The sequence below is a fragment of the Anas acuta genome, chromosome 1, assembly GCF_963932015.1.
Source record: "Anas acuta chromosome 1, bAnaAcu1.1, whole genome shotgun sequence".
NCBI lineage: Eukaryota > Metazoa > Chordata > Aves > Anseriformes > Anatidae > Anas > Anas acuta.
In genome coordinates, this window is record NC_088979.1 from 60,586,483 (window position 1) to 60,611,415 (window position 24,933).

The following is a 24,933-nucleotide window of genomic DNA, read 5'->3' on the forward strand; positions in this document are numbered from 1 at the left end:
CCCTCCCCCTGGTGCCGGCGGGGGCGGAGCGGGGCCGGGCCGGGCCAGGAGGAGCAGGAGGAGGAGGAGGAGGAGGAGGAGGAGGAAGAGCAGGGCCCCGGGGCTGGCGGAGCCCCGCGGCGGCGCCGTGTCGGTGTGCGATGAAGAAGCCAGACGGGAAGGTGGTGCTGCTGGGGGACATGAACGTGGGCAAGACCTCGCTGCTGCACCGCTACATGGAGCGGCGCTTCCAGGACACCGTCAGCACCGTCGGCGGCGCCTTCTACCTCAAGCAGTGGGGGCCCTACAACATCTCCATCTGGGACACGGCAGGTCCGTGGGGTTGGTATTGGGGCTGGGGGGGAGCGAGCTTGCTGCGGGGACGTGGCTTTTCCACCTCCGGGCTCAGCAGGGGGAGCGGGGGGAGAGGAGCCGCCGGAGAGCTGGGCAGCAAAACTTCTCTGTAGTTTCCGAAGAGAAAAGGACTTGTGCTTCAGCAGGGACGTGTTTTATTGCTTTTTTTTTTTTTTTTTTTTTTTTTTCTAGTAAGCAGGACCCGCGAGGGTGGCTAGCGGTGGGCTGTGCTTCAGCAGAAGTATCGCCAAAGGCTGGCTTCACCAAGATGACTTCTCTTACGCTACTCTGCTTTTATTTTTAAATATATACTGTGAAATAATCGGGTCCGAGCTGAGCTGGGAAGCTGGAAAGCCTCCAGAGACTCTTCTCAGCAAGCCAGGCAAAGCACCCAGGCGATAGGCACCTTCCTGGGGGCTCAAAGCCTGGCTCCTTCCCCCCAGTTGGGCTTCACCCCACAGCGGGACCGCTTCGGGTGCTGCTGCCCACGCAGCGCTGTGGCCGGAGCTCCTGTGGTTTCCTGAGCCCTGGCAGGGTGTCTGCTTGTGAAATGTGCCGTGCTGGGAGCTGTGGCTTCCCCGTTCTTCCCCCCCAGTTGGGATTTAGCCTTTCAGAGGCAGGCACGGCTCCTGGAGGGTATCCCTGTTGGCTTGGTGCTCCTGCAGAGCGGTGCGAGTAGCTCTGGGCTCGGCAGTGCTGGGACCCGTGGGCTGTGGTTGATCCTCTCGTTAGTCTTCTGAGAAATTGTAGCTCGCAGGGCACGTACGTGCCTCGTTCCTGGTGAAGAAGTAGTGGACCTTGTGGGTGCTACAACTCTGATGGTGATAAGATTAAATGTGAGTTTTGTCATTGTTTGCTTTTTGCTTTTATGGTCCTTGTGCTTTTGTTGGCCACGACGTGTCTGCCGTCCTTGGTATGTGGGTATTACTCCTCCGTGGTGTCACTGTCATACCTCTACCAGAGGAGTGCCACCTAAGCTTTGAGTTTTTATAGCAAGGAGGAGCTTAAAATTCAGTGCTGCGTTTGTTTATTAACCTGGCATTGCTTACTATTGAATTCTTATGAGGCAGTTACAGCGTAATCAAATACAGATACATTGTTCAGTGTAACTGTGTACGCACAGCTCTGTAGGAGAACCCAAAAGATCAGCCTGGAGATGAAAAATGCTTCAGCACAGCAGTAGTGAATGTATGTTTATTTTTGTTTTGGCTTATCAACGTTTTTCTGGGCACTGCTCTCTCCATAGAAGTCCTCTTTATTTTATGTTGAGTCCAGTCTGGATGTTGTTTGTTATTGGTAGGGGTTAGGCAGCTGCCTGTAATAAGGTAGACCTTAATAATAAACTGAAACTTTTTTTGCTGTGTTTTTACAAGATTAGACTTCAGTGACTGATGAGTATCAGTAGTGGCTATAGATCAAAAGTTACTTATGTGTGGATATTAGTACTACCTCAGTTCAGTTGCTGATCCTCTGAATTATTTGAAACATACCATTTTTACTCATTGCTCTGGTCTTCTTGCTCTAGAAATATCTTACCTGTTTTCCAGATATAATTAAATCTGTGTGCTGATGTGCTCAGGGTGCATGTTGTTGTGTTATCACCTAGTAAATCACAGAAATGCACACCTCACATCTACCAAGGGACGTTTGAATAACAAATCAGCTCTCCTAGGTAGGGCTCCTCTCTTGGCTGTGCATTCCCACCCATCCTTATCCTGGAAAGATCATCCGCTTAGTCTAATCTACATCTTTGATATTCTTATCCACAAGTCTTGTAAAATGGGTGTAAAGAAGTTGTCAGACTTGATTTTTTTTTTTTTTTTAAATGTAAATGCTCACAGCAAAGAACTTGACATTTCCAGTTTTCCAATCTGATGATTATGGAAGAAGTTGTTTAGAAATTGCACTGAACCCAAGGAGGCAAATAAGCTACACAAGGAAGAATACTTGGGAGAAGCACTGTGTGTTTGCTTTGGTTTTTGTCCTCTTTCTTTTCTTAGCCACCTACTTTTGACTGTTTTTTCCATTGTCAGAGGCCTGGCTAGATGGTCCTCATGTTTCACCCAGTGTGGTGGAGCGGAGAATTGTTTATTAACTCAGATTCCCTAGATACAAATTATATTTATGTGTTTTGTTTGAGTCAGTTAATTCAAAGGAATTAAACAAACAAACCCCGATGTGCGTAAAGTATACAAAAGAAGAGGAAAATGGTCAAATTCAAGGTGTTTTTTTTTTTTTTTTTTTTTTTTTTTTTTTTGAAGGACTAGTCTGCTATAGGGCCTTGGTCTCCAAAGCATCTGAGCATATGCCTCGAGACCTTCCTAGCAGCATGTCTGGAGCAGTATTTTTCAGACCCAGGGAGCATAAGCAGTAGCATTAGTCAGAAGAACGTTCTGCAAGAGAATCGGAGGCTGGAGGCTCAAGGGTGTCCAAGTGTGTGTGTGTCTGTCTTCTAGGCAGTGCTGACAGCAGCTTTGGGGTAAACCAAAGCTCTCTGCTGGCTGTTGGTGGTGTGCAACACCATGCTAGTAGGTTCTCTCTTCTCTTTGGCAGCACAAATGTACCTTGAAGCTCTGGGTCTCGGTTCTGCTCTACCTTTAAAGGCGTGTGGGGTTTTTGCTTAACAATTCAGTGGAAGTGTTTGGGGATTTCACGTGTGTTTTCTATGTCTTAATATTTCAAAAGGGAAAAACTTGTTTGTATGTTAGCTTTTGGTCTTTTGAATTGGACATTTGTCAGGTGATGCCCCCAGAAGCAAGGCTTTTTAACTATTAGTGGTCAGGATCCGTTGTGTTGCTGGCTTGGTATCAAAGCAGCAGGCCAGTAAGTTAATCACAAGTATTTAACAAAATTCACTTCGTGATGACTGCATTTTAAGAAAGAAGCTGGCTTTTGAGTTTACCATGTGGAGAGTCATGCAGCATGGTAATGAACATAAAAGTTAACTGGGAAAGCGAGCTTCCCTTCTCTTCCTTCCCCTCATCTTAAGCTAGGTGGCTGAATGGGAGAACTGATTTGATTATCTTCTGTGAGTATTCGGCTCTCAAAGAAGTAGAGCTTAACTGTAGCAGTCTGCAATGGTGTTAGGTTACTCGCTGACTTTGTCTTTGAGCCTCTTAACTTTGTTTTTGGAGGCAGAGGTCTATAGGGGGAGAAGAGAAACTACAGATGAGGTGGGTACTTGGGTTATTCAAAGCCCAAGAGGACCCCGAGGCAAGTGGGATGGCCTTTCTAAGCCAGGTGAAGGAGTGACAGAGTAGCAGCTGACGTTGGGTCTTGATCAGTGTTTAATGAGGTATGTTTGAGGAGGTTTAGAGGATGTTACCCCAAGAAGAGTCTTGGGCAGCAAGGCTCATTCAGTGAGTCTGTGTGCCTGGCTGCGCTCAGGAGCCTGGAACTTAACAAGGTAGGAGATGAAAACCACAGAGGATAACCTGTCTTAAGTTTGTTGCCTGTGAGTCATACTCTTGGTAACTGGACCCTGAGCTGTCTGAATTCTTGCTTTTTGCCTCTGGGAAGATTATCCTGCAGAATATGATGTTGGCCTCTGCATATGATAGCTGAGGACCAGCGCCTTCATGCGCAGAGCTTCACTGTGTGTGGTTATAGTCCCCACATCTTGAAAAGGAAGCTGTCAGAATGGAGATTCAAAGAGATGGGGTGGTTAGCTGCTGAGAAAAATCTCTTGTGTATTTGGGGAAGCCAATGAAGAGAGTTCACTGTCACCGAGCTCTGTATCTAAAGCCTATGAAGCAGGCTCAGAAACAGGAATAAAGGTTTTGCTTTCAAACGTCCACAGAAGCCTGGTTTTGTTGTTGTGAAACATTGCACTAGGGGATTTTTCTGAAATGAATCTTTTCTGAGAAGAGCAGAATAACTTGGGAGGTGATTAAAAGTATGAGGAAACAATGAATTGTACAGAGAAAGTCCTCAAGAAACTTCTGTTTTTTTGTGTCCTACAACTTGAGAATATAGAGATACAAAAGTCAAAGGTGACATTCACTGCTGCTGACAGAAAGTGCTTTTTTTACACAAAGGCAGTAAAAAAAATTGTAAATACCTTGTCACAGGGAACTGTGGGGAAGAAAACAAAAATGTGAACAACACATGGGGGACAAAATCAACACATTTTCTTCATACAGCTGCGGCTAACTCACTTTATTGAGGGGGAAATTATGTTTCTATTGTGTATTTTTTAGTACTGACTCTTGAGGAGGCAAGCTGTTGGGGAGGGTAGGCCACTTGTTTGTTGTATTTAATACAGGCCAAGGTGAGTGTCACGTATTGACCTCTCTGGTAATGTCTCTGTTCAGACTTCCACATTAAATCCATGCTTCAATAATAACGTGCAAAGGGACTCCGCTAGTCCAGCCCGAGTGGGACCTGAAGGTTCAATATGACTCTTTCCAAATTGTATCGGTAACCTGGGATTTTTGCCTGGCTACAGCTGGCAATGTGTTATGCCACAACATCACTAATGTTTATCAAGCCGTAGCTAAGGTTTGTGGCTTTGGAGTCCTCAGGAGCACCTTGACTTACGTGAAAAATGATGTTGTCTTTGCTTTTTAATTTTGGCCTGGAGTGGGGCCTGAGTTTTAGAGTCACACTGTAAAAGAGTGAAGAGGGATTAATATTAACTGTTTTCAAGAGCATCTAGTGGGAAGGAAAACAAGGATGTGTTTGTCTAGTCTTTGGTGCATGATGTGTGTTCTTGTCTTCCTGTGAAAACTCTGCTTCGTGTCTGTGGCTGATACAAATGAGTTTGTACAAGTCCTTGAATTGACTGAACATATCTATTTTCAAACCATGTTTTAAAGCCCCAAATCCTAGGTTGAAGCAGCACTGATAATCTTTGTAATGAAGAGCTTGTGCCTTTGGCATTGCATCCTGTCTTCCCTGCTTACTGAAGGAAGAGGTGTGTTTTCCAGATATCTCTATCAAAATTGACGTGACAGCTGAAAGGTTAGTTTAAGTGATGACTGCCTGCTTAATGACAACACTGACAAAATGTTTGTGAGAGGGAGGCATAAAAGAGGGAAATGGCTAGTCAGACAGTGGAAACGAAATGGCATACTTGCTTCAGGGTTGCTGACAAAAAGTGCAAATGTATGGAAATTCATCTTGCTGGTGGATCAGAAGCCAGGTGGGAAAAACTGTAGAAAATTTCAGAAGGATGGCCGTGGGCTGGATTATTTGCTTCAGTAAATTTGTCTGCTAGTAGGGTGTGTGCGAAGGCTTAAATAGGTATTCTGTGCAAGAAAGCAAGTCATTAATGCCTTGTTGCACTCTTCATTTTGAGCTTAATATCTGTCAAATGCGTACCTGAGCTGTCTATGAACACTCTTTCAACTATTTGGAGGCGGAGGGGAGGACACAGGGACAGAACGGGACGTGACACCCTTTTTTCCTTGCATCATCCTCTGTCTAGCTGGGTAAATAGTGGTGTGCTCCTGACACTTAGGCTAATTTGAGTATCTTAACTTCACGCTGTGATCACGTATCATAGCTTAATTGTTTGGTGCACAACAATTATTTGCACTCAAGCCATGTGAGCTTCCGAGTGTTTGTTTTTTCTGTGGCAGCGTTTCTCTGGATGAACTGAAGGTGAACTTGGTAATTCCTTGTCCGAGTCACGTTGTAGTATTGCAAAACATCTAAACAAGTCACCTTTGTTTGGGTCTCCACAAAGAAAGACACAGAGACTGTGATGGATACGTTCGGAGATGTCAGAAATTATGGAATAAAAAGAATCATTTTCTCTCCCAAGTCTGGCTGATTAGCTTTCTTCTGGGTGAACATTGGGTAGAACCTTCTGGGATATGATCAAAAGGTGTCAGAGTTGTGATATATTACTTTTCCTGTTTTGTTTTTGTTATATTAACTATAGCTTCATATGCAGAGCCCAAAGATGTGCGGGCCTAGGAAATGAAGTGATTAAAACTTAGCTTATTTGAGTGGTACTGCTGAGAGCAGAGGTCGTCAGAGGAAATGAGTTTTGGCTTTTTCTTGTCTGAATTTGAACATTGGCTCATTAGAGCAAAAATACATCCTAGTCTAGTTTGTAGCATGGTGGACACTTCATGTACAAGACTCCAGGAGGAGGGACATTCAGAACTTTCAATATTCAAACAGGTTAAAGTCACAAATTGCCTTACTGTGAGTTAAAGCTTCTGTGCTTTCAGGTTATTTCTGCTTGTTATTATTGAGCCTCCTCCACCCCCTTCAGTTCTTTCACTTTTGTTTTTGCTTTTTTTCTGTCATGAAAATAACTATTCGTATCCTTGGTTTAAATAATATACCATTTTCCTTGTTTTTCTGGTCTCCAGGTTAATGAATTGAAGATTGAAACAATTGTGTTCAGTAACCATTAAGTGTCTGAGGTAGATACCTCTCCCTCTTCCCACAGCATGTCCTCTCCCCAGTTGATCCAATGGCATTTCTCCCTTAAGTCATTATATATTTAATATTCCTAACCACCGTTCTTATACTTAAGGATATTCTTATGAAATGCAGAGAATAGATGTTTTCCAGCCATCCAACTGCTCTTGTATACTTTGCTTAAAAATAATGGTTTCCAGTACTGCTGAAATAGCAGGGTGTATTTGTTCTACCATTTGTAGCTGATGACTACTTAACCTTCAATGTTTATGGTTGAATATTTTATATGACTTAAGTATTTGAGTTTTTATTCTTCTCTTAATTATATCATTATCCATAAAGTGAAGGATGGCTTAGTTGGGCTTTCAGGGAAATGTTCCTGTAAGAATATATAAACCAGGCACCTCAAAGAAACAGTTTGTGAGGTGGGGCAAGGTAAATGAGTGTAATATGCTTTATGAAGAACGTAAAGTAGAAGGTTAGTACATGGGAATAGCCTTTAAAAGAAAAGAAAGATCTAAATTTTGAACATTGGCCGTAGAACAACTACTTTAAATGGAGACAGCCAACTTTGGGATACCTGCTTACACTCATGTTCCCAATGTACTAAACTGCAATGGTATAAAAACATACACGTGTGGTGGTGTGCCCTGGCTGAAATGACCTTCAGGTGAGCTCTTGCTCCCTTCCCTCCCATGTCCCGAGGGGTTTGGGCTGGCCGACTTCCCTGTCTGGCTGCGCAGGTTGCGACACTGCTGGGGCTGCGGATGAGTGCGGTTCTGTGCTTTATGCTGTGAAACTTCTCAATGTTCATTTTCTGTTCTTCATAGTGAGGTCTGTCATCTGGATGTACAAATCTGGTGCTACTCTCTTATTAGCTCTCATATTTGGAAAGAAATAAGGCTCTGGGTTATTTAGAGTTTTTTTTTTGTTTATTATTTATTTGTTTCTATTCTCCTGCTACAATTTGCTGTCAGAAATAGCAGAGACTTTGATTTATTCAGAAAATTGGGAAATTACAATATCTGTAGTGATTTATGGTTTTAAAAAAATAACACAAAACAAACAAAGCAAGAGTCCTATGTAATTTAGTCATCATCCTCCAAGCTTTGTAAAAGGGATCATCACATCTCTTGGGTGACACGTGGGACACGTTTTGGAAAATAGCTGGTATAACGAGACTGATTTTTTTTTTATTTATTTATTTTTTCTGAAACGCTGTTATAGACTGCTTATTTAAAAATAAATCTTTAGTTTCATGAAACCAAAAACACCTCAAACTGCTCACCCCTCCCTGGTCCCTGCCTGTGTGCCTGCTGCTTATTTTTATGAGGAGGAACAAACACTCTCTTGGACTCCCCTTAGGACATGAGCTTTCCTTCCTACAACAGATAGCTGTCTGTATCACGTTCCTATTTCCCTTATCTCCTTTCCCCATGTAGCATTGTATGCACCCTCCACATTTCCACATTTTCCTTCTCAACTGTTGTTTTTTTTTTTTTAAACCTTGGAAGCCCAGTGGCAGTGGAGTAGTCGCTGCCTTCCTTCTAGCAGCACAGTGCTTTGTGACCTAGGGTTGCTGCCTCATCGCTTTCTTAACACTAGAGGGGAAAAAAAAAAAAAGGATGTAGCACATGCAAATCTGCAGTCAGTTCCCTTTCAGTAAGTGGCTTCCCCTCGTGTCATGAAGGTTCAATGGATGGACGCTGCACAGTGCAAGCAGATTGCTCTGCGTGGCATATGCTGTGTGCGAGTTCAGAACTGAGCTGTTTACAGGTCTTAGTGGTACTCCTTTTGTGCCAGGCTAGGGAGTGTTAATAAGACAAGATCAGTTTTATTTTATCATCCCTGTTTTGTGGTTTTTGTTTCTTTAATCCTTAAATTAATGCCTCTACACAGTGAATATTAAATATGCTCTTAAGGGTGCAGGCAGAGAAGCAAGAAGTGGAACTGGAAGGGAGAAGAAGTGCTGGAAACTGAAAGCCACGTCTTCATCTTCATCAGCAGATCTTCTGAAAACCCAAGCGCCGTGTTCTGTGATACGATTACCCAAATTCAGTAAACCTCTCCTGTTAAATCCCCGAGGCAGCTGTATGTCTGGCATAGTCTCCTGTTCATGGTGCTTGCTGAGGACAGCCCGCCGGGTCACCAGAACTTCCTCCTGCTTCTGACAGACAGCGGCTATCCAAGGGCATCCAGTGAGGGAGACTTCAGCTGAGTCAAAGTTGGTGGCAGCTGGTAATGAGCAGAAGCAGTTGTGATTTTCTTGTGGATAAACTAGACCCAAATAAATTGTGCATGTTCACAGTTGAGAATCTGCCTGAACTGATATTGAAACAAATCTTTTAAAAATATGTCTGAGTGGGCCTAGGTTTATGTCCCTTGTTACTGATGTGAGATGATCTTCAGCAAATGAAATAGTAGGTCTTTATTCGCTTTACAAGATCCATATCCTTCATTCTACTTCTACCCATTCAACTTTCTACCCCAAATTACTATTTTTCAAATAGCTAGTGAAGGCTAGTCAATTGAAGTGTTAGAAACCAGGCATTACTTGTAGTTATCTACTACAGCATGGCTTCATTTCACCATAAGACAGATCAATCTTAAATGCGAAGCACTTATCAAGTATCTGCTGGGGCAGACCGTCTTTTGGTGCTTGCTGTTGGTCTGAGAAGGTAACTTCGTGAAATAGTTCAGACAACTCTATTATTCATTGTGTGTGCAAGAACCATTTCTCAGTTTTAAAGCATGTGACACAAAAGGTCGCTTCTGACAACACGAACTGCCAGCTCTCAAGTGTTTTTTTTTCTCTTTGTGAAATCTGGTCTCTATATTTTTCAGAATCTGAATGTTGCATTTCTGCATGTTGACTTTTTTTTCCCCTCCTCAGTGGCAAACAGTGGTGACTACCAGCATTCAGCTGCTGTTTTACACAGGCTCCTAAAAGCTAAGTCATTTTGAAATATTTTAGCACTCTTCTTCCTGTCACCTAGTCCCAGGCAACTTGGAAAGGTACTGGTAAGGTAAAAGATTTATGGGAGTAGTACTTGAGGTACCATCTGGATATGACTTAGCAATTAATTTTATCTCCAAAAGGAACCACGGCTGATATATTCAGGGCACATTTGGCCCTTTTTGTATGCCCTAGAGTGTCTGTACTGAACAAAGCCTTATTGTGGAAGAACAGGATGATCTCTCCCTGTGGACAAGGGTAGGAAAGTGTGACCGGGTCGCCCTAGATGTCCTCCAGGCTGATCACTGAAGGCTAAAAAATTACTGCTTCTGGTATCCTGGTGCCGTGGTGGAAGCACGCCGGAGATCCTTGAAAATGTCTGAAGCCTGAACTTTTTTCAGTTTCTTTGTGGATGGATACCTAAACTTAATTCACAGAGGACCTGCTTTCATTAGAGAGGAAAAATAGTGCATAGTTAAAGTGTTGCTGTCCTTAATTAGGATGTGTTTATTAAGTTTATGGTATTTCCTCACTCAAAGAATGGCATGATGTAAAATATTGTAGTGACTTGGTGTGTGCGTAGTCACTCGTCTTCAGCAAAATTTATGGGGAATTTTGATTATTAAAAGAAAAAAGTCTGTATAAAGATGACTAGGGTGAAAGTAAAGTATCTAATGAGGAAGCTGAGAAAACTAAGTAGACTTAAAACAGTAATAAAAATGAAGAAAACAGGAAGCATTTCTCATTTGTGAGGGAACAGGCAGATGCTGATTGCTAACTGTCTTCACGGAGAGGAGGAATGACTAATAGTGCCAAAGGTTTCAAAGGGTTTACCGATGTGCTTTTAGGAGAGCAATCTCAACCCCACCTGTCTCCGATTATTTTATTTTTATTTTTTTATTTTTATTTTCTAATATCACACCTGTATCAATGTTTGCTTGGGTGAACTGGAAGCCAAGTTAATTTGCCGGTTCTGTATTGAGCAATATAACACATCCAGCTTGCCTTGAGTGACCTCCAGGGCCCTGCAGTGCTGGCTGAACTGTACTAAAACAAACCTGGCCCTGCATTCCTGTGTGAGCTAAGGACCAACTTCTCCCTTTGAAGAGCAAACTTTGGGCGGGATTGCAGGCTTTGAAGTTCTCTTTTCTGGAGGTAAGGACCTGGTAACAAGCTCTGCTTAGCAATTGCACGGAGATCGTCTGCAGCGCTGGTTCCTCTGTGGAAAGGAATTGAAAATTTAAGGAAAAAGTATCAGATTTTGGGTACTGGAAATGGAAACGAGCTGCTTTTAGAGTTTGTCCTGTGGAAAATTAATTGCTTTTCTGTAGGAGTGACTTTTCTTTGAGGTGACGACCTGTTGTTCCAGAGGGTGTTCTGGCAAAAAGACTTCTTGCACAACCCAGAGCTGAGAGTCTGACGTGGCCGTGGTGGTTTCAAAGCCCACTTCACTTCTGTAAGTGGTCTCTTTGTTACCTTCACTGAGCAATAGCTGGCTTTAAGCCCTGCTGCTGCTGCAGTTAAGGAGTCGGCGTTATTGCTTCCTGCAGAACTCTTCCAAAGTAAATCCTAAGGTTATTTTTTTCCTCCTCATAGTTTGTTTCTAATCATATCTCTCCTTAAGCAGGTCATATGCCAAATGACCAGTTCTTCTTTGAAGCAGCAGTTTTAAATTGCCTTTTAAGCATAAAACTTCAGAAGAATTTTACATCGATGCTTACATTTTACTTTCTCAAATTCAAATTTCTCAGTTCAGCCTTGCACTCCTGCTCACACCTGTACTGAAGCTTCCCGATTTTAATTCTCTAGTACTCTGCCACCTATTCAGTAGAGGTGGTGTTGATACTGGAGTTCTGGCATGGTGTTTCCTCTTAGACAGAATGATACTGTCACACGAGTCTGGCATCACCTTATTTATTTTGCCAGACTTAAGCAGATAAAGTGTCTTCTTCTAAAACATCATAGTTTTGCAGGGAAATAGATAAATACCGGTGTTATTTTGTCAGTTTGTATTGCAGATACTCTTGAGATATGCTTGCTGGACTGGAAGGGCTAAGGTCATTTTTACATTTCATTTACAAGGCACTGCATTTCCAGACAACTGAAAACATGTGAACTGCTTGAAGCTTCTGGGGTTATTTTCTTCTCCTAAAAAATACATATGGATCAAGAGAACTAAATATAATAGGTGGTTTGAAAAAAAAGAAATCTCATTTAGCTAAATGAAAAAGTTATTTGGTGTGGTAGAGGTGTCAATGGGATCTTTAGCTGCAAAATATATTTACGGGGGTACCTATTTATATATATATATACACTTACTGGGATACCCAAAGTTTTTGTTGGCAAAAAGCACACTGGATACTGTGGTTAGGAGCATTTTTCCAAAACGTTTTGTGTTACAATAATACATGGTTTAAATTTAAAGCTTTGGATGAAAAGCATACCGGTAGAATAAAATTGGCCTGTCAATGGGAAATTTGATTTTGAAATGAAAATTCTTGTGAGTTGAAAAGTTTGGGCTTAGTTTTAGTAATAGTAGGGTGAGTTTTGATTTGTCAGCAAGAAAAAAACAACTTACAAAACAGAATGGACTCCAGCTCCTCTTTTATCCCAGAGAAGTTGAAAATAGTTCATGGGCTAGATCTTGTGGATAATGGGGATCATATCTGATAGTATTTATTGTCCTTTATTATAAGAGTTATGCAGCTCCTTTGGCTGGTCAGATACCATGAACGTGCATTTAGTCCAAAGACACTCAGCTGACAAGTCTATCTACAAAAAGACTATTGCAGTTAAAAACACGCAGACTAAACAAATGCGTAAGGTTACAAATATAGACTAATAGCCAAGCTAGGTTTTGTTTGCACAACAATACATGTTTTGTTGCAAGGTCCATTGAGCTGGTAGCAGATGACAAACCAAGCTCTTAATGTTTTGTGGTGTCCCAGAGCCCAAGAGCTGTTCCAAAAAGTGTATGAAGCATAGAGATGAAAGTAATGAAGAATCGGGATAACCACACAGTGGTGGTGACTCTGTGCTACCGTCTTGGTTATAGAGTAATGCAGAAAGGTTGGAGAAAAGAGCTACAAGCATGGCTAATGGATTAGAGGCAAAGAGCCTGAGTGTGAAAAATTGTTGACTTCTGTGGCCTAATTAGAAGAAGGTTAAGTCATACAGGAGTATCTTTTAGTGAAGAATAGGTTTTTGTTTTTTTTTTTTTTTTTTTTTTATAGTGAATACAGCATAGGAATTTGTGGAATATTAACTCCTCTTTGGTTGTTTTATGAAATACAGATTCTTCACTTAAAAGATGAGGGCTGAGTGAAATTCTGTCGTTACGCAGGAGATGAGAGTTCAATGAGAATTACAGTGGCTGATCTCTGGCTTTACTCTGAATCTCTTTTTTTTTCTTTCCTCTCCTTTCTCCTTCGTTGGCTTGATCTCCTTAAACTTGTAAATGGTCTGTCTTTGGGAACTGGTAAATGCTGGTAAATCTTTATTGCTGGTTATGGAATGAAAGTTTTCAAGGCTGGATTTAAGAAGTTTCTGGCTAAAACTGATTATTCTGACTGAATAATCAGGGATTTCAAAAGATGACTGACCAATGTTTATTTTATTGAAGAGTGAGTGAGAGGATTTCATCTGCAGTAACAATTTTTTTTGATATTTCTGTGGCTTGGTATATTCTGAAGGAGTGGATTGACCTTGTGGCTTGGTATATTTATACTCTGAATGGTGGATTGACCTGCACCAATTTAAGTTGCTAGTTGCTTGGTTTTAGTTTAGTTGCCTTTAGAATGAGAAGCTAACCAACCAAAAAAAGCAACCCACCAAAAAATACCAAACCAACCCCAAAGCAAACTTTTACTCATTTTCAGTGCTCTTCAGAGGTGTGCTGGGAGTTAAGCCTATGTCTTTTGAGTCATTTCTCTAGCACCTCGGAAAAATGTTGTAACTAGACGTTTATTTTGGAGTTTCTACTAGTGTGTGCCTAGAAAGATAACCTTTTCAGAGGGTACAAAATAAAACTAAGCCTGTAGCAGAAGTTCCCATTACTTTTTTTTGTTGTTGGAGAAAAGCGTATCACAACAAGCCATCATCTTCAGATAAAGCTCAGATGATCTTGTAGATCATTAACCAAGTCTTAGGGTGTTTGGCATGTGACTCACAGTACGCTGTGCTGGCGTGGTTCTTGCGTAACTTCTCAGTGTGCTATTTGTCCTACCAATAAAAGGCTCATTTAAGTGTACTTCTAAGGAAAAAATCTCTTACGTGAGTTGCGCCGAAATATGACTTCTGAAATGCAAATGGAATTGATGTTTTAATAGCTATTAAGCGATCAGTTGAAACTGCTTGATCGATTGGCATAGTTCAATCTTAACAGCAGATGCTCATCTCGGAAAGTACGGAGGCATGAAGGTGCTTATTCCCCTGGTCATTCAGGACTGTTCTGTAATCACTCCGGGAGCATACAGCAAAAAAAAGAAAAGGAAAAAAAGCCAAAATACAATTATGAGCATTTTTTCCTGATGGAAATCATAACAGCGGAAGGAAAATAAGGATAATTGCAGCTGTTCATTTCAGCTTGCTGTTAAGGTGACTTTCCTTTCGGAAAGGCTGTAAACCAGGAATCTCTAAAGAAATATAAAACTTGAATCTCTAAATAAATATAAGAAGCATTAGCAAAATTATTCATCCTCTTAAGGAAAGGCTCCTATTTTAGAAGGAAGGTTGCTAAAATTATAGGACAAAATCTTTTCCCTATTTCATATTTGACAATCCCTTCCGAAACATGCCCTGCAAAACTTATTGGTGTATCTGTTATTTTTAGTTTAGTTATATTTAAAGGGGAGGAGAAAGAAGTAGGCAAAAAAAATCAGGGTAAAATCATTTTTCATTAAATTTATTAATATTTGTGGGTATAGAGTAATGAAATTTCTGTTTTCAGAAAGTAAAAGCCCCCTTTTTCAGATGCTTTCCAGTATCACTGTCTTCCAGTGGTTCTTCTTGTATGTAAAGAATCTGAATTGGTGCCTTTCCCAGCAATGCTGGTGGTGATTACAACTGGAGGAAAAAAAATTGAATTCATTTGCTGGGTTTGTATTGGAACAAGCAAAAAGAGCAGAAAGGAAAGAGGGAAAAAAAAAAAGGTAAAAAGGAAAGGGAATTAGTGGATGGAAATCAATTTTTTTCCCAAATACTACCGTATTTTCTCCTCTTATTCCATGGAGACTATATTAATACCTGTTAAATATTTAGGCATAAATTTGCAAACTTAGCCTCCAAAGATAATTTATGCTTCCTTTTTAAATTGCATTTAAGAATTAGCCCTTTCATATACATGTAGTTCTTCAATTGTTCATCGCTAAATTTTTCCCCTTTTTTTGATTCCTAAAAAACTTTAGGTTTCCTGATAACAGAGTTTATGTATGTTTGGATATGCCTTTTGGATCACTGATGGTAGATTACCAGGCTTCTCAAAAGTATCTCTTTAATATTTTTATTTACATAGATGGGTGCAGCTTAATCTCTCAGGATAAAAGCCATCCTGTGGTATCATAGCTCATAAACCTGTGATTAGTGTCAAGGTATTTCCTGTTTTATGAAAACCATTCTCTGCCTCCAACTTGATAACTGGTTGGATTTTCTTGAGTAAGTTATCAGGCTGTTCGGACAAAATTAGATCAATAAATTGAATATTTTAATATTTGAAAGAATCCTCCTCTGTAATCTGCCAGTAGATTGTGTTAAGCTCTCTGTATGTGAATTCAATGGAGACTGGCTTATAGTGGGATAATGTAATGCCACATCCAGATCGGGAAGATAACATTTTCCTTTTGTACAATAGTGCACTGAGTTCTTGAGGGCTGCCTTTTATTTAAATGTCACTAAATTAAATGTATTTGAAAACATCTTCTGCTTCACTGTTTATAGTTAGTGGGGCTTTTCTGTCTGTGATGAGTAGTTCAAACATTGTTCTTCTGAGTTTGGGACTTGCCTCCATTTGAGTATTGTTCTCTATTTTCATGTGAAGATACTTGTCCTGCTTGAAACAAACTTCCTGCCTGGACACCAGCCCTTAGAGCAGTACTGGAGCTCATTCAGCATATTTCCTTTATTTATAAGGCAGTATAAATTCCTAAATGCTATCAGGCCTGAGGGGTTTTAAGCAATTCATAGCTAAAGATGATGCAGTGGATAAGTTGTAGTCTTTCTAGTCTTCACTTTTTATGTCCAAGTGAAACATTTGTTAACGGGGGGGTGATATTTGTAGGAAGATAATTAAAGCTGCCTGAAGGACAGTGCTCAGGTTGATGGCAATTTCTTGTCTTGCCTAAGCAAGGAGTGAATGATGGCTCCTGCTTGTGTGGTTTTCATGCTCACACTGAAGGGCTGTGTTGCAGAGAGCTTTACAAGCCTTGGATGCTTCGTGTTTGTAGAGTGGGAACGTTTGCAGGGTGTTTGCCAAATTCTGAAGGAGTCTGAAATTCCATGGTTGTTCTTTAAGGTAAAAACATAGAGATTTAAGGGAGAAGATTGTCTATTTGGCCATTTAAAGTCTTCTTTTAATATGAGACAGGTACCTCACTTAGCAACTGGGAGTAAGTTACATCTGGAAATGCAGTAGGATTGTCCCAGTCCTATACTACATAGATGTTGCTTTCCTGGCTGTTTGGTTCTGACAATTTTTCTTCAGAGGGATATACTGAAGAATTTTCCTTTTGTTCTTTGTTCGTTCAACCAATGCAGCTGTTTTTTTCTTTTTTCCCTGTATAGCTCTTTCTACTTTACAAGATGAAAGTGAAGCCCTTTGGGTATGAGATCAGGAGTTTCCTATGTTTACATTATGTTCTGCTGTGGCCGAGGCATCTGTACACTTCATCTTAATAAGGTTCTCATGAAGTAGGGCATAGTTCACACCTTGAATGTTGATTAGCTTCTGAGTAATGAATATCAACAAAATAAATGTTGTCTTGATCTTTTAGTAGAGCTAGAGGTCAGTTGCACTCTGAAACTTCCATGCACCCAAGTATATTCTCTCTTATACCATTGTAAATGTAAAATACCAGGTAAAGGCAAAGCGTAAGTGAATTTTCTAGTTACTCAGCATTAAATGGTTTGGTGTTTTGTTTTTTTCTTTTCCCCTCTCCAAAACTTTTATTCTATGGGGAATTTTGTCTTGGAGCAAAACCAAATGTTGACATTTCAAGTGGATCAGGAAATCATGTATTCAAGCAGCTTCTGGGTATGTGAAAAAATTGAGCTCTTCAGTGTTCTCAGGCTCATTTGTTTCCACTAATTCCTACTTATGTCCTCTATGCTAATCCTTTGTGATGGAGAGCTTTATTTTTATCCGCAGGTAACCACAGGCATAGTCCAGCTCTTCTTAATAGAGTTCCTGGCTGTAAGGGAAATGCGTTAAAGCAGTCTAGAAGGAATAAATATCAATATTGACCAAGAAGTGACGAACTCTGACTTCATCAATGTCAAAACTTTACAGCCCAAGTCACGTGTGGGCAGGGGAATTTTCCTGAAGCCTTCAAGGACCTTTATTGCTTGCTTTTTGATAGTCAGCCTGTGTTTTGGTATACGTGTGCAAACAGAAATCTCGGTTTCTAGCCAAATTATTTCCCCTACTGTCAATTAAAGGGTCATAACGTTACTGGTCTGTCTGCAAACAGAAGGAAATGCTGTTTATTAAGAAGGAGCTTCTGTGTATGGTCTTGTGATTACATGGATGGTCCTACTGAAGCAAATCAAGAGCATCAGGCCCACCCTTTGAACCTCTGTCTCGCTGCAGCTGAATCCGCGTTTCTTTCTAGTACTGTTCTGTGTGCTGTCTCATGGGTGTCATACTTCAAGGGAAACCAGCTGCTGTGATCTTTTTGGACTTCAGCAAGACTTTTGACATGGTTTTCCATAGGATCCTACTGGACAAAATGCCCAGCATACACCTTACCAAAAACATCATATGATGGGTGAGCAATTGGCTGATGGGCAGGGCTCAAAGGGTTGTGGTTAATGGGGCCACATGTGGCTGGTGGATGTCACTAGTGGGGTCCCTCAAGGCTCCATTTTAGGGCCAGTCCTCTTCAATGCTTTTATAAACTGTTTGGATGTAGGACTAGATGATGTTCTGAGCAAATTTTCTGATGACACCAAACTTGGAGGAATTGTGGACTTGGATGAGGGTGGATTGGAGAGCTGGGCGATCACCAACCGCATGAGGTTTAACAAAGGCAAGTGCTGGGTCCTGCACCTGGGACGAGGCAACCCTGGCTTTATGTACAGACTGGGCGATGAGACGCTGGAGAGCAGCCCCGCAGAGAGGGATCTGGGGGTTGTGGTTGACAGCAAGTTGAATATGAGCCAGCAGTGTGCCTTGGCAGCCAGAAAGGCCAACCATATCCTGGGGTGCATCAAGCACAGCATCGCTAGTCGGTCGAGGGAGGTGATTGTCCCGCTCTACTCTGCACTGGTCCAGCCTCACCTCAATTACTGTGTGCACTTCTGGGCACTACAGTACAAGAAGGACATTAAACTGTTGGAGAGTATCCAGAGGAGGACAACGAAGATGGTGAAGGGCCTAGAGGGGAAGACGTATGAGGAGCGGGTGAGGGCATTGGGCCTGTTCAGCCTGGAGAAGAGGAGACTGAAGGGGGACCTCATCACAGTCTACAACTTCCTTGCGAGGGGGAGTGGAGAGGCAGGTGACCTTTTCTCTGTAAACACCAGTGATAGGACCCGCAGGAATGGTGTTAAGCTGAGGCAGGGGAAGTTTAGGCTGGACACCAGGAAGAGGTTCTTCACCGACAGGGTGGTTGCACACTGGAACAGGCTCCTCAGGGATGTAGTCGCTGCACCAAGCCTGTCTGAATTTAAGAGGTGTTTGGACTGTGCAGTCAGTCACATGGTCAAAACTTTTGGTCTAAAACTAGACCTGAGCAGTGCCAGGAGTTGGACTTGATGATCCTTATGGGTCCCTTCCAACTCGGGATATTCTATGACTCTATACTTCATTTTCTTTCCTGTTTTGGCTATTGCCTTAGGGCACAATTCCTGTCTAACTTTGCATGTGATTAGATTCAGACTCTCTTTTAAAAGAGAACTAGAATTCAGAAGGGAAAATCTAGGTGGTACATCGTGTTTGTGCTTATTCCTCCTGCTCAAATTACAGTAAAAAGAAAGCCTTGAAAGAGATCTGGCTTTATGGGCTGACTCAAAAACTTTCTGGACAATTTTGCACTTTTGTTTATTTTGAATACAGTACTAATATACTTCTACCGCTCACCTTTGTGTAGTTTTCCACACGTGTTTACTTTAAAAACTCAGAATTTGGGACCGTTTTCAGACTTAGGTATCAGAATAACATCACTTTTTTCAGTATTTTCTGGAAGACCTTTTTGGCTCCTTAGTGTTCAAGGTGTTATATTCCCTCAAGACTTCAGGTAACAGCCTGTTTTACATTCTTCTGTGTGCTCAGCATTAAGAGATTTAAAACTCGTTTTTCCAGTGGAAGATGCCTTGGAAGTGTGTGTGGGAAGTCATGTTTAGAAGCTGCGGTGAAAGCCTTTGCAGAGGTGTTAGGTAAGGAACAGATTTAAATCTGGCTGAAGGAAATTTTTACTCTCCAAAACATCAATAGGGACTCCATAAGCAACCTGGGGTCTCATTCTCCAGGGTGGCCAGGGACAGAGCTCCAGGAAGCAGCTGGGGACAGCTGATCCCATGGCTGGGAAGGGAAGGGCAAGCTTGGTCAGGCTGTGATCCTGTCTGGAACAAGCCTTCAGGTGGGCTGCAGCCACCCAGCTGTAGGTCAGGCTGGCTAGATCGGACATAGGCCTTCATTTCTTGTCTTAGAAGACTTCAGAATCACAGAATCATTAAGGTAAGCCCTCCAAGATCACCTGGTCCAACCACCCCCCTACCACCAATGTCACCACCAAACCGTGTCCCCAAGCACCAGGTTCAACCTTTCCTTGAACACCACCAGGACGGTGACTCTGCCACCTCCCTAGGCAACCCGTCCCAGTGCCTGACTGCTCTTTCTGAGAAGAAATGTCTATGTTTCCAACGTGAACCTCCCCTGGCATAACTTGAGGCTATTCCCTCTAGTTCTATCACTGGTTACCTGTGAGAAGAGGCCGACCCCAGCTCCCCACAGCTTCCCCTCAGGTAGCTGCAGGGAGCAATGAGGTCTCCCCTGAGCCTCCTCTTCTCCAGACCAAACACCCCCAGTTCCCTCATCCGCTCCTCACAGGATGTGTTCCAGGCCCTTCACCAGCTTCATAGCCCCTCTCTGGACGTACTCCGGGTCCTTGATGTCCTTCTTGTAGTGAGGGGCCCAAAGCTGAACACAGTGCTTGAGGTGTGGCCTCACCAGAGCTGAGTAAATCTAGCCTTGCTCATTTATCAGGCTGGCCTCTTGCAAGATCTGCTTTTCCCTTCTTTTTCCAGTGGGTTTCTTACAAGCTTTAGTGTACTAAGGTCCATTTGGCTCCAAATTCTTTGCTTATGGCAATCGCCACAGAATTTTGAAAATGCTTCTTGGCTGTGCTGCTCCTGAGTGGGTGAAGAATACAACAAGATTTCATATGTTTGCTGGAAGAGCCTTTGTAATACAAATGGTGCTGCAGGGAATGATACAGCCATAGGGGTTTTGAGCTGCTTAAAATAATGCAAAACATAAAGAAAAACTGAAATTAGTTTTCATTGCTTGGCTTTAAAAATTTCCCTAATATTATTCTTTCGTTGTTGGTCTTATTGTTCTTGCAATTCCTTTGATTACAAATTATTTGATTATAGTTCTGCCACTCTTCCCTGTTACCTTTCTTTTTTTGCAAGGATGAAATTGTTTCATCCTTCGATCCAGGGTTTGCAGTTTTATCTAGCTGACTGTGTAAAAAGGCTTGTTGTTGGAGTGGGACCAGGTCCTTCCAGACAAGGAAGTAACTGGTCCTAAGAGAAGGATGGCTATCTCTGTGTAGTAAGTTTTTTCACATTATGTCTGATATTATTTTGACCTTCATGATATTGACTGAGACCTTGAGGATAGTTGAGATTCTAATTTAAATTCATTGCACAGTTTTGACGGGGGGAGTTCTGCATATTCCCGCCTATGAGTGCTACCAGTGGTCTGCACAAGGAGACTGTGCAGAAAAGTAAATTATGCATTTTCTGCATGTTTATGTAGATTAAGATGTGTGGGTGAGCAAAAGACTGTCCATAATTCCTCCAATATAATTAATCCCTTATGCAAGGAAAATTCTTCTTTCTGCTTTTTACCCTTTTCAACAATATGTTAGTTGTAGGAATAGTCGGTTCGTGGTTAGAATGTAATTGTGTCGTGGTTTATATTGTGCTGTGCAAGATTAGATTAGCATACAAATTCCATAAAACAAGCAATACTATTGTTCTAGCGTTCGGTTGCTGTAGCAAATGATTTTGGGGGCTGGATTTAAGCATCTCAAGTGGGAGAACGAGGAGAATATATGTTCCATTGTGGCTTCCAGACCACAGTATAATAGGGATTCTGATGAAAACAAAGTAGGTCATGGCACAAACTTCTCCTAAAAAACTGGAGATTTCTAACAACTCACTTGCAGTGCAACAGAAAGAACAAATATGAACGTGAGATTTGAGGAAAAAGTGTGAAAGTACTGACCTCCTCCTTCCCCTACACCCCAATCTCCCTTGTTCTTACCTAGCGTAATGAAGCAAGGGCACCTCTTCTTTTCTTTATTCCCCCTTATTTCTGCTTTCCACATCACTGGTTAAAGAACTTTTTTTCTGGAGGAAAACAAAAGTTATACAAAACTGCACAGATGCAGTTCTCCATAAATGTTGTGTAATGCTTTCCCAAAAGCCGTTCACTGAATTTTTGACCTCTAAAATGTGATAAAACAGCAATTTCCATTATTCATTCTGTAGGTAAGCATTCAAACTACATGTGTGCTTTTTTTGATGGGGTATCCTCATTTTCTGTGCTAAGAGGAAGTAACCCAGAGACTACCCAGAGAATTTATAGACATCCATTTATATCCTTTTTCAATCATTCACCATCATTTTTGTTTTAACTATTTGATTATTGTTTATTATGAGTATTTTTACTTACACAAGTTTTCACCATTTCTGGGCATCCACACCATCTTCCTTTATACCTCTCTAGATTTTACTCTGCATGCTTTTAGATTAATTTCTTTGGTGGTTACCAGAATTTCAGTCAGTGCTGAAGGAGTCAGATGGATTTCATATTTTTAGTTCTGTTTTCCAGTTTTGTTTTACTGATACTTTGATACCTTTGATACTAATGTACTGATACCTTGTCTCTCTTCTGGCCACCATGGAGTAGTGTCCTGAGGTTTCTCAAAGGACTGTGTACAGTGACTCAAAGGTCTATTTTAAATTCTGTTCCTGATGGGAGGTAGGCTCTAAGTTACCTTCATCATGTGCATGTTCACGTGGCAGATATGTTTTCCTAATACACGCTGACCTGTGTCTTTTGGCACAGATTTCTACCTTTCCTGTTCTACAGTCATTTGCAATGATTTTGTGATACTGTAACTCTTGGTGATCAGTAGCTTCCTGAAAAAAAACAACGCACAAATGTAACCAGATCATTTCCAGATTTTCTATAAATGGAGGCCCTGTGTGAAGAGACCATATGAAAAGTGTTGATAAATGATGTTAAATGTTCAAAAGAGTGTAGTTGGAGTTGTATTCTTGGCTCTCTTTTATTTCCTCTGTTCATTCACAGTTCTGTTCTGTAGTGACCAAAGGCTGGCTCCGATGGCTATTTGAAGTCTTGTGTATTTAATCTTTTTCTCAATCGAGTCTGGGGAAGAAAAGTGAAGGTGCTAGAGCAAAATTCCTTATGTCCTAGATGTTTGGAAAAGTTGCAGTTCCCTGTCAGAAAGGAAAACACTGTTTGTCTGTCTTGAGTCTCATTTCCCTTGGTCCCTTTGCAGCCACTGAAGAGCATAGTTTCCTTCCCAGAGTTTAAGGTAGAATCAGTTTTGTCTTCCAAGAAACAAGTCAGAAGGAGACCATTGAGGCTTAGGTGGAAGTGATGTTAGGTATTTGCTGGATGATGATTAGGAAAAAATGTTTTGCTATAATTCGTGGTTATTGAGTGAGTCGGGACAACTAAATTGAAAGGTAAATTACAGTTAAAGTGAAGTTATGGTTCATTTATATCTGTTTAATGCCCTAAAAAGCATAAGTATTTATGATGGGACAGATGCATAATAATATAGACCATATGCGGAAGTATTAAATGACAAGGAGTCTCTTCCTGTAAAGCTAATGTACCTGAGAACAGTGGACATGTAACGTAGAACTAAATTGCTTATGAAAACCTTCAAAATCTAGGAAGAAGTGGTCTTTGATCCAGATTTCTGAACTAGATGTACTTTGTAAAGTATGTATGTACTCACTTTGTACTGAGTAATAAATTGTAGCAGAACTTGACACAATAAAACTTACTTTGTGTTTATAAATGGTTGAATAGGTGGAAGGAGACATCTGTGGATGCAATCAGGGTAGTTACTCAGGTGACATAAACCAATGTTTGTTTTTTTTTCTTTCTGCAACTCTGAATGGTTTGTCACTCTTGCACAGTCGCTCATCTTTACAGATTCCCTGCACTGAATCAGTGAGCTGAGCTGTTCTGTGGCACAGTTGCACTCTCAAGGAGAAGGAAAAAAAAAGTGCTAGAAGTAACATATTTTACCTTCAGTGCTCTATCCCATCTTGTGAAATTGGCTTAAAATTTCTTAGACTCTTTCACTTGGTTAATGATCTAGCTTCCAGTACACTAACTTCTTTTGTGTTTAAACCTTTGCCAGGACGGGAGCAGTTTCATGGCCTTGGGTCTATGTACTGCAGAGGAGCAGCTGCCGTGATCCTCACGTACGATGTGAACAGCCTCCAAAGCCTGATGGAGCTGGAAGACAAATTCTTGGCGCTGACGGACAGTGCAAGTGCTGACTGCATTTTTGCTATTGTTGGAAATAAAGTTGACCTCACTGATGACTGTGCTTTGCCACCGGATGAAAATAGACCTGAAAAGTCTGTTGCCAGCTGTGGCGCAAAGGTGCGAAAACAAGTCCGTGCAGAGGATGCGATTGCACTCTATAAGAAGATACTGAAATACAAAATGCTAGATGAGAAGGATGTTCCAGCCGCTGAGAAAATGTGCTTTGAGACCAGTGCAAAAACAGGATATAAGGTGGACTACTTGTTCGAAACTGTGTTTGAGATGGTAGTGCCAATAATTGTAAGGCAGAAAGCTGAGGGGCCACCGCAAACTGTAGACATTACTGACTACAAGCCAGCAAAAAGGACAAAATCTGGTTGTTGTGCCTGAAACATTTACGTGACGTAAGAAATGGGAGGGACTGTTCACTCTAGCAGACTGAAGACTAAGAAGTTCTTACAGTTCACCAGAAAAGAAAAGTGAAAGAATAAATAGACTGTAATGGTTTATGTGGGAGAAAATAAAAAGCCCCACCCACAGCCAAGTCTCCTGAATATTAAATGTTTCTGGGAAACTCTGTGTATGAGAATGTGAGTGAAATTATGGAGGAGGACTTGCCAGTTTCCAAGGGCTCAGAAGGCAAATTGTGTTAGTACGTTTGGTAAGGACAATCATTTGAACAGTTGTGAAGGAGTCTTATTTTTAATGACTCACCATTTCATGTTGCATATAAATGATCTATTTGTATACTCTATACAGCTTTCAAGTGATAATCATCTTCCCCCTTGTGATTCTAACTTTGGAAGATTGAACACATGGTACTTTTTTTTATTCTTAAAGAGAAAAAGAAAATCCAGATATAATTTATATTTGTAGCTAATAAAGTGATTACAGTCTTCTTATGTCAGATATGACACTGTAAGATTCAGAAGCTGTACTATTAAAATCACTGTGGATATGTGCTCTTCGTATGGAGACTTTATTTATGTGAATTGTAATGCTGGCTTTCATGTATTAACAGAGCAACATCATAGATCTTGCTGCTGTAAATGGAAGTTGCAGAAGGAAGTTTTTTCCTTCATTTGTCTCGTGTTGTTTCTTTATATAGAGAAGCAATTTTTTTTTTTGTTTCCTTTCTGAGAAGGAGGGACAGAAACGAGCATGATACCTCTTTATGGTGACTGATACCATAGTGTTGAAAACCTGGGTTCTTCATCCCTTCCAACTCCTCCTTGGCTATGCCCAGACAAATCCATGTATTTGATTTTTATCAGCTCTGCTATACTAC

General features: G+C 41.3%; 1 protein-coding gene across 2 annotated transcripts; it reads left to right on the forward strand.

The window, feature by feature from the left end:
• Window positions 1-49: 49 nt before the first annotated feature.
• On the forward strand, window positions 50-24,606 carry RAB20 (RAB20, member RAS oncogene family). Of its 2 annotated transcripts, none has more exons than XM_068678592.1 (2): window positions 50-312; window positions 23,515-24,606. In XM_068678592.1, exons 1-2 carry the CDS (start codon window positions 141-143, stop codon window positions 24,033-24,035), a joined length of 693 nt encoding a protein of 230 aa, XP_068534693.1. In that variant the 5' UTR covers window positions 50-140; the 3' UTR covers window positions 24,036-24,606. The 2 variants fall into 2 exon arrangements, with proteins under 2 accessions (XP_068534693.1, XP_068534684.1); XM_068678583.1 differs by lacking the exon at window positions 23,515-24,606 and adding an exon at window positions 8,634-19,171 and having other exon boundaries at window positions 181-312.
• Window positions 24,607-24,933: the final 327 nt, after the last annotated feature.

Coding starts and splice junctions, on each gene's coding strand:
- RAB20 (XM_068678583.1), top strand. CDS start 17,700: ATGTGGCTGGTGGATGTCACTAGTGGGGTCCCTCAAGGCTCCATTTTA.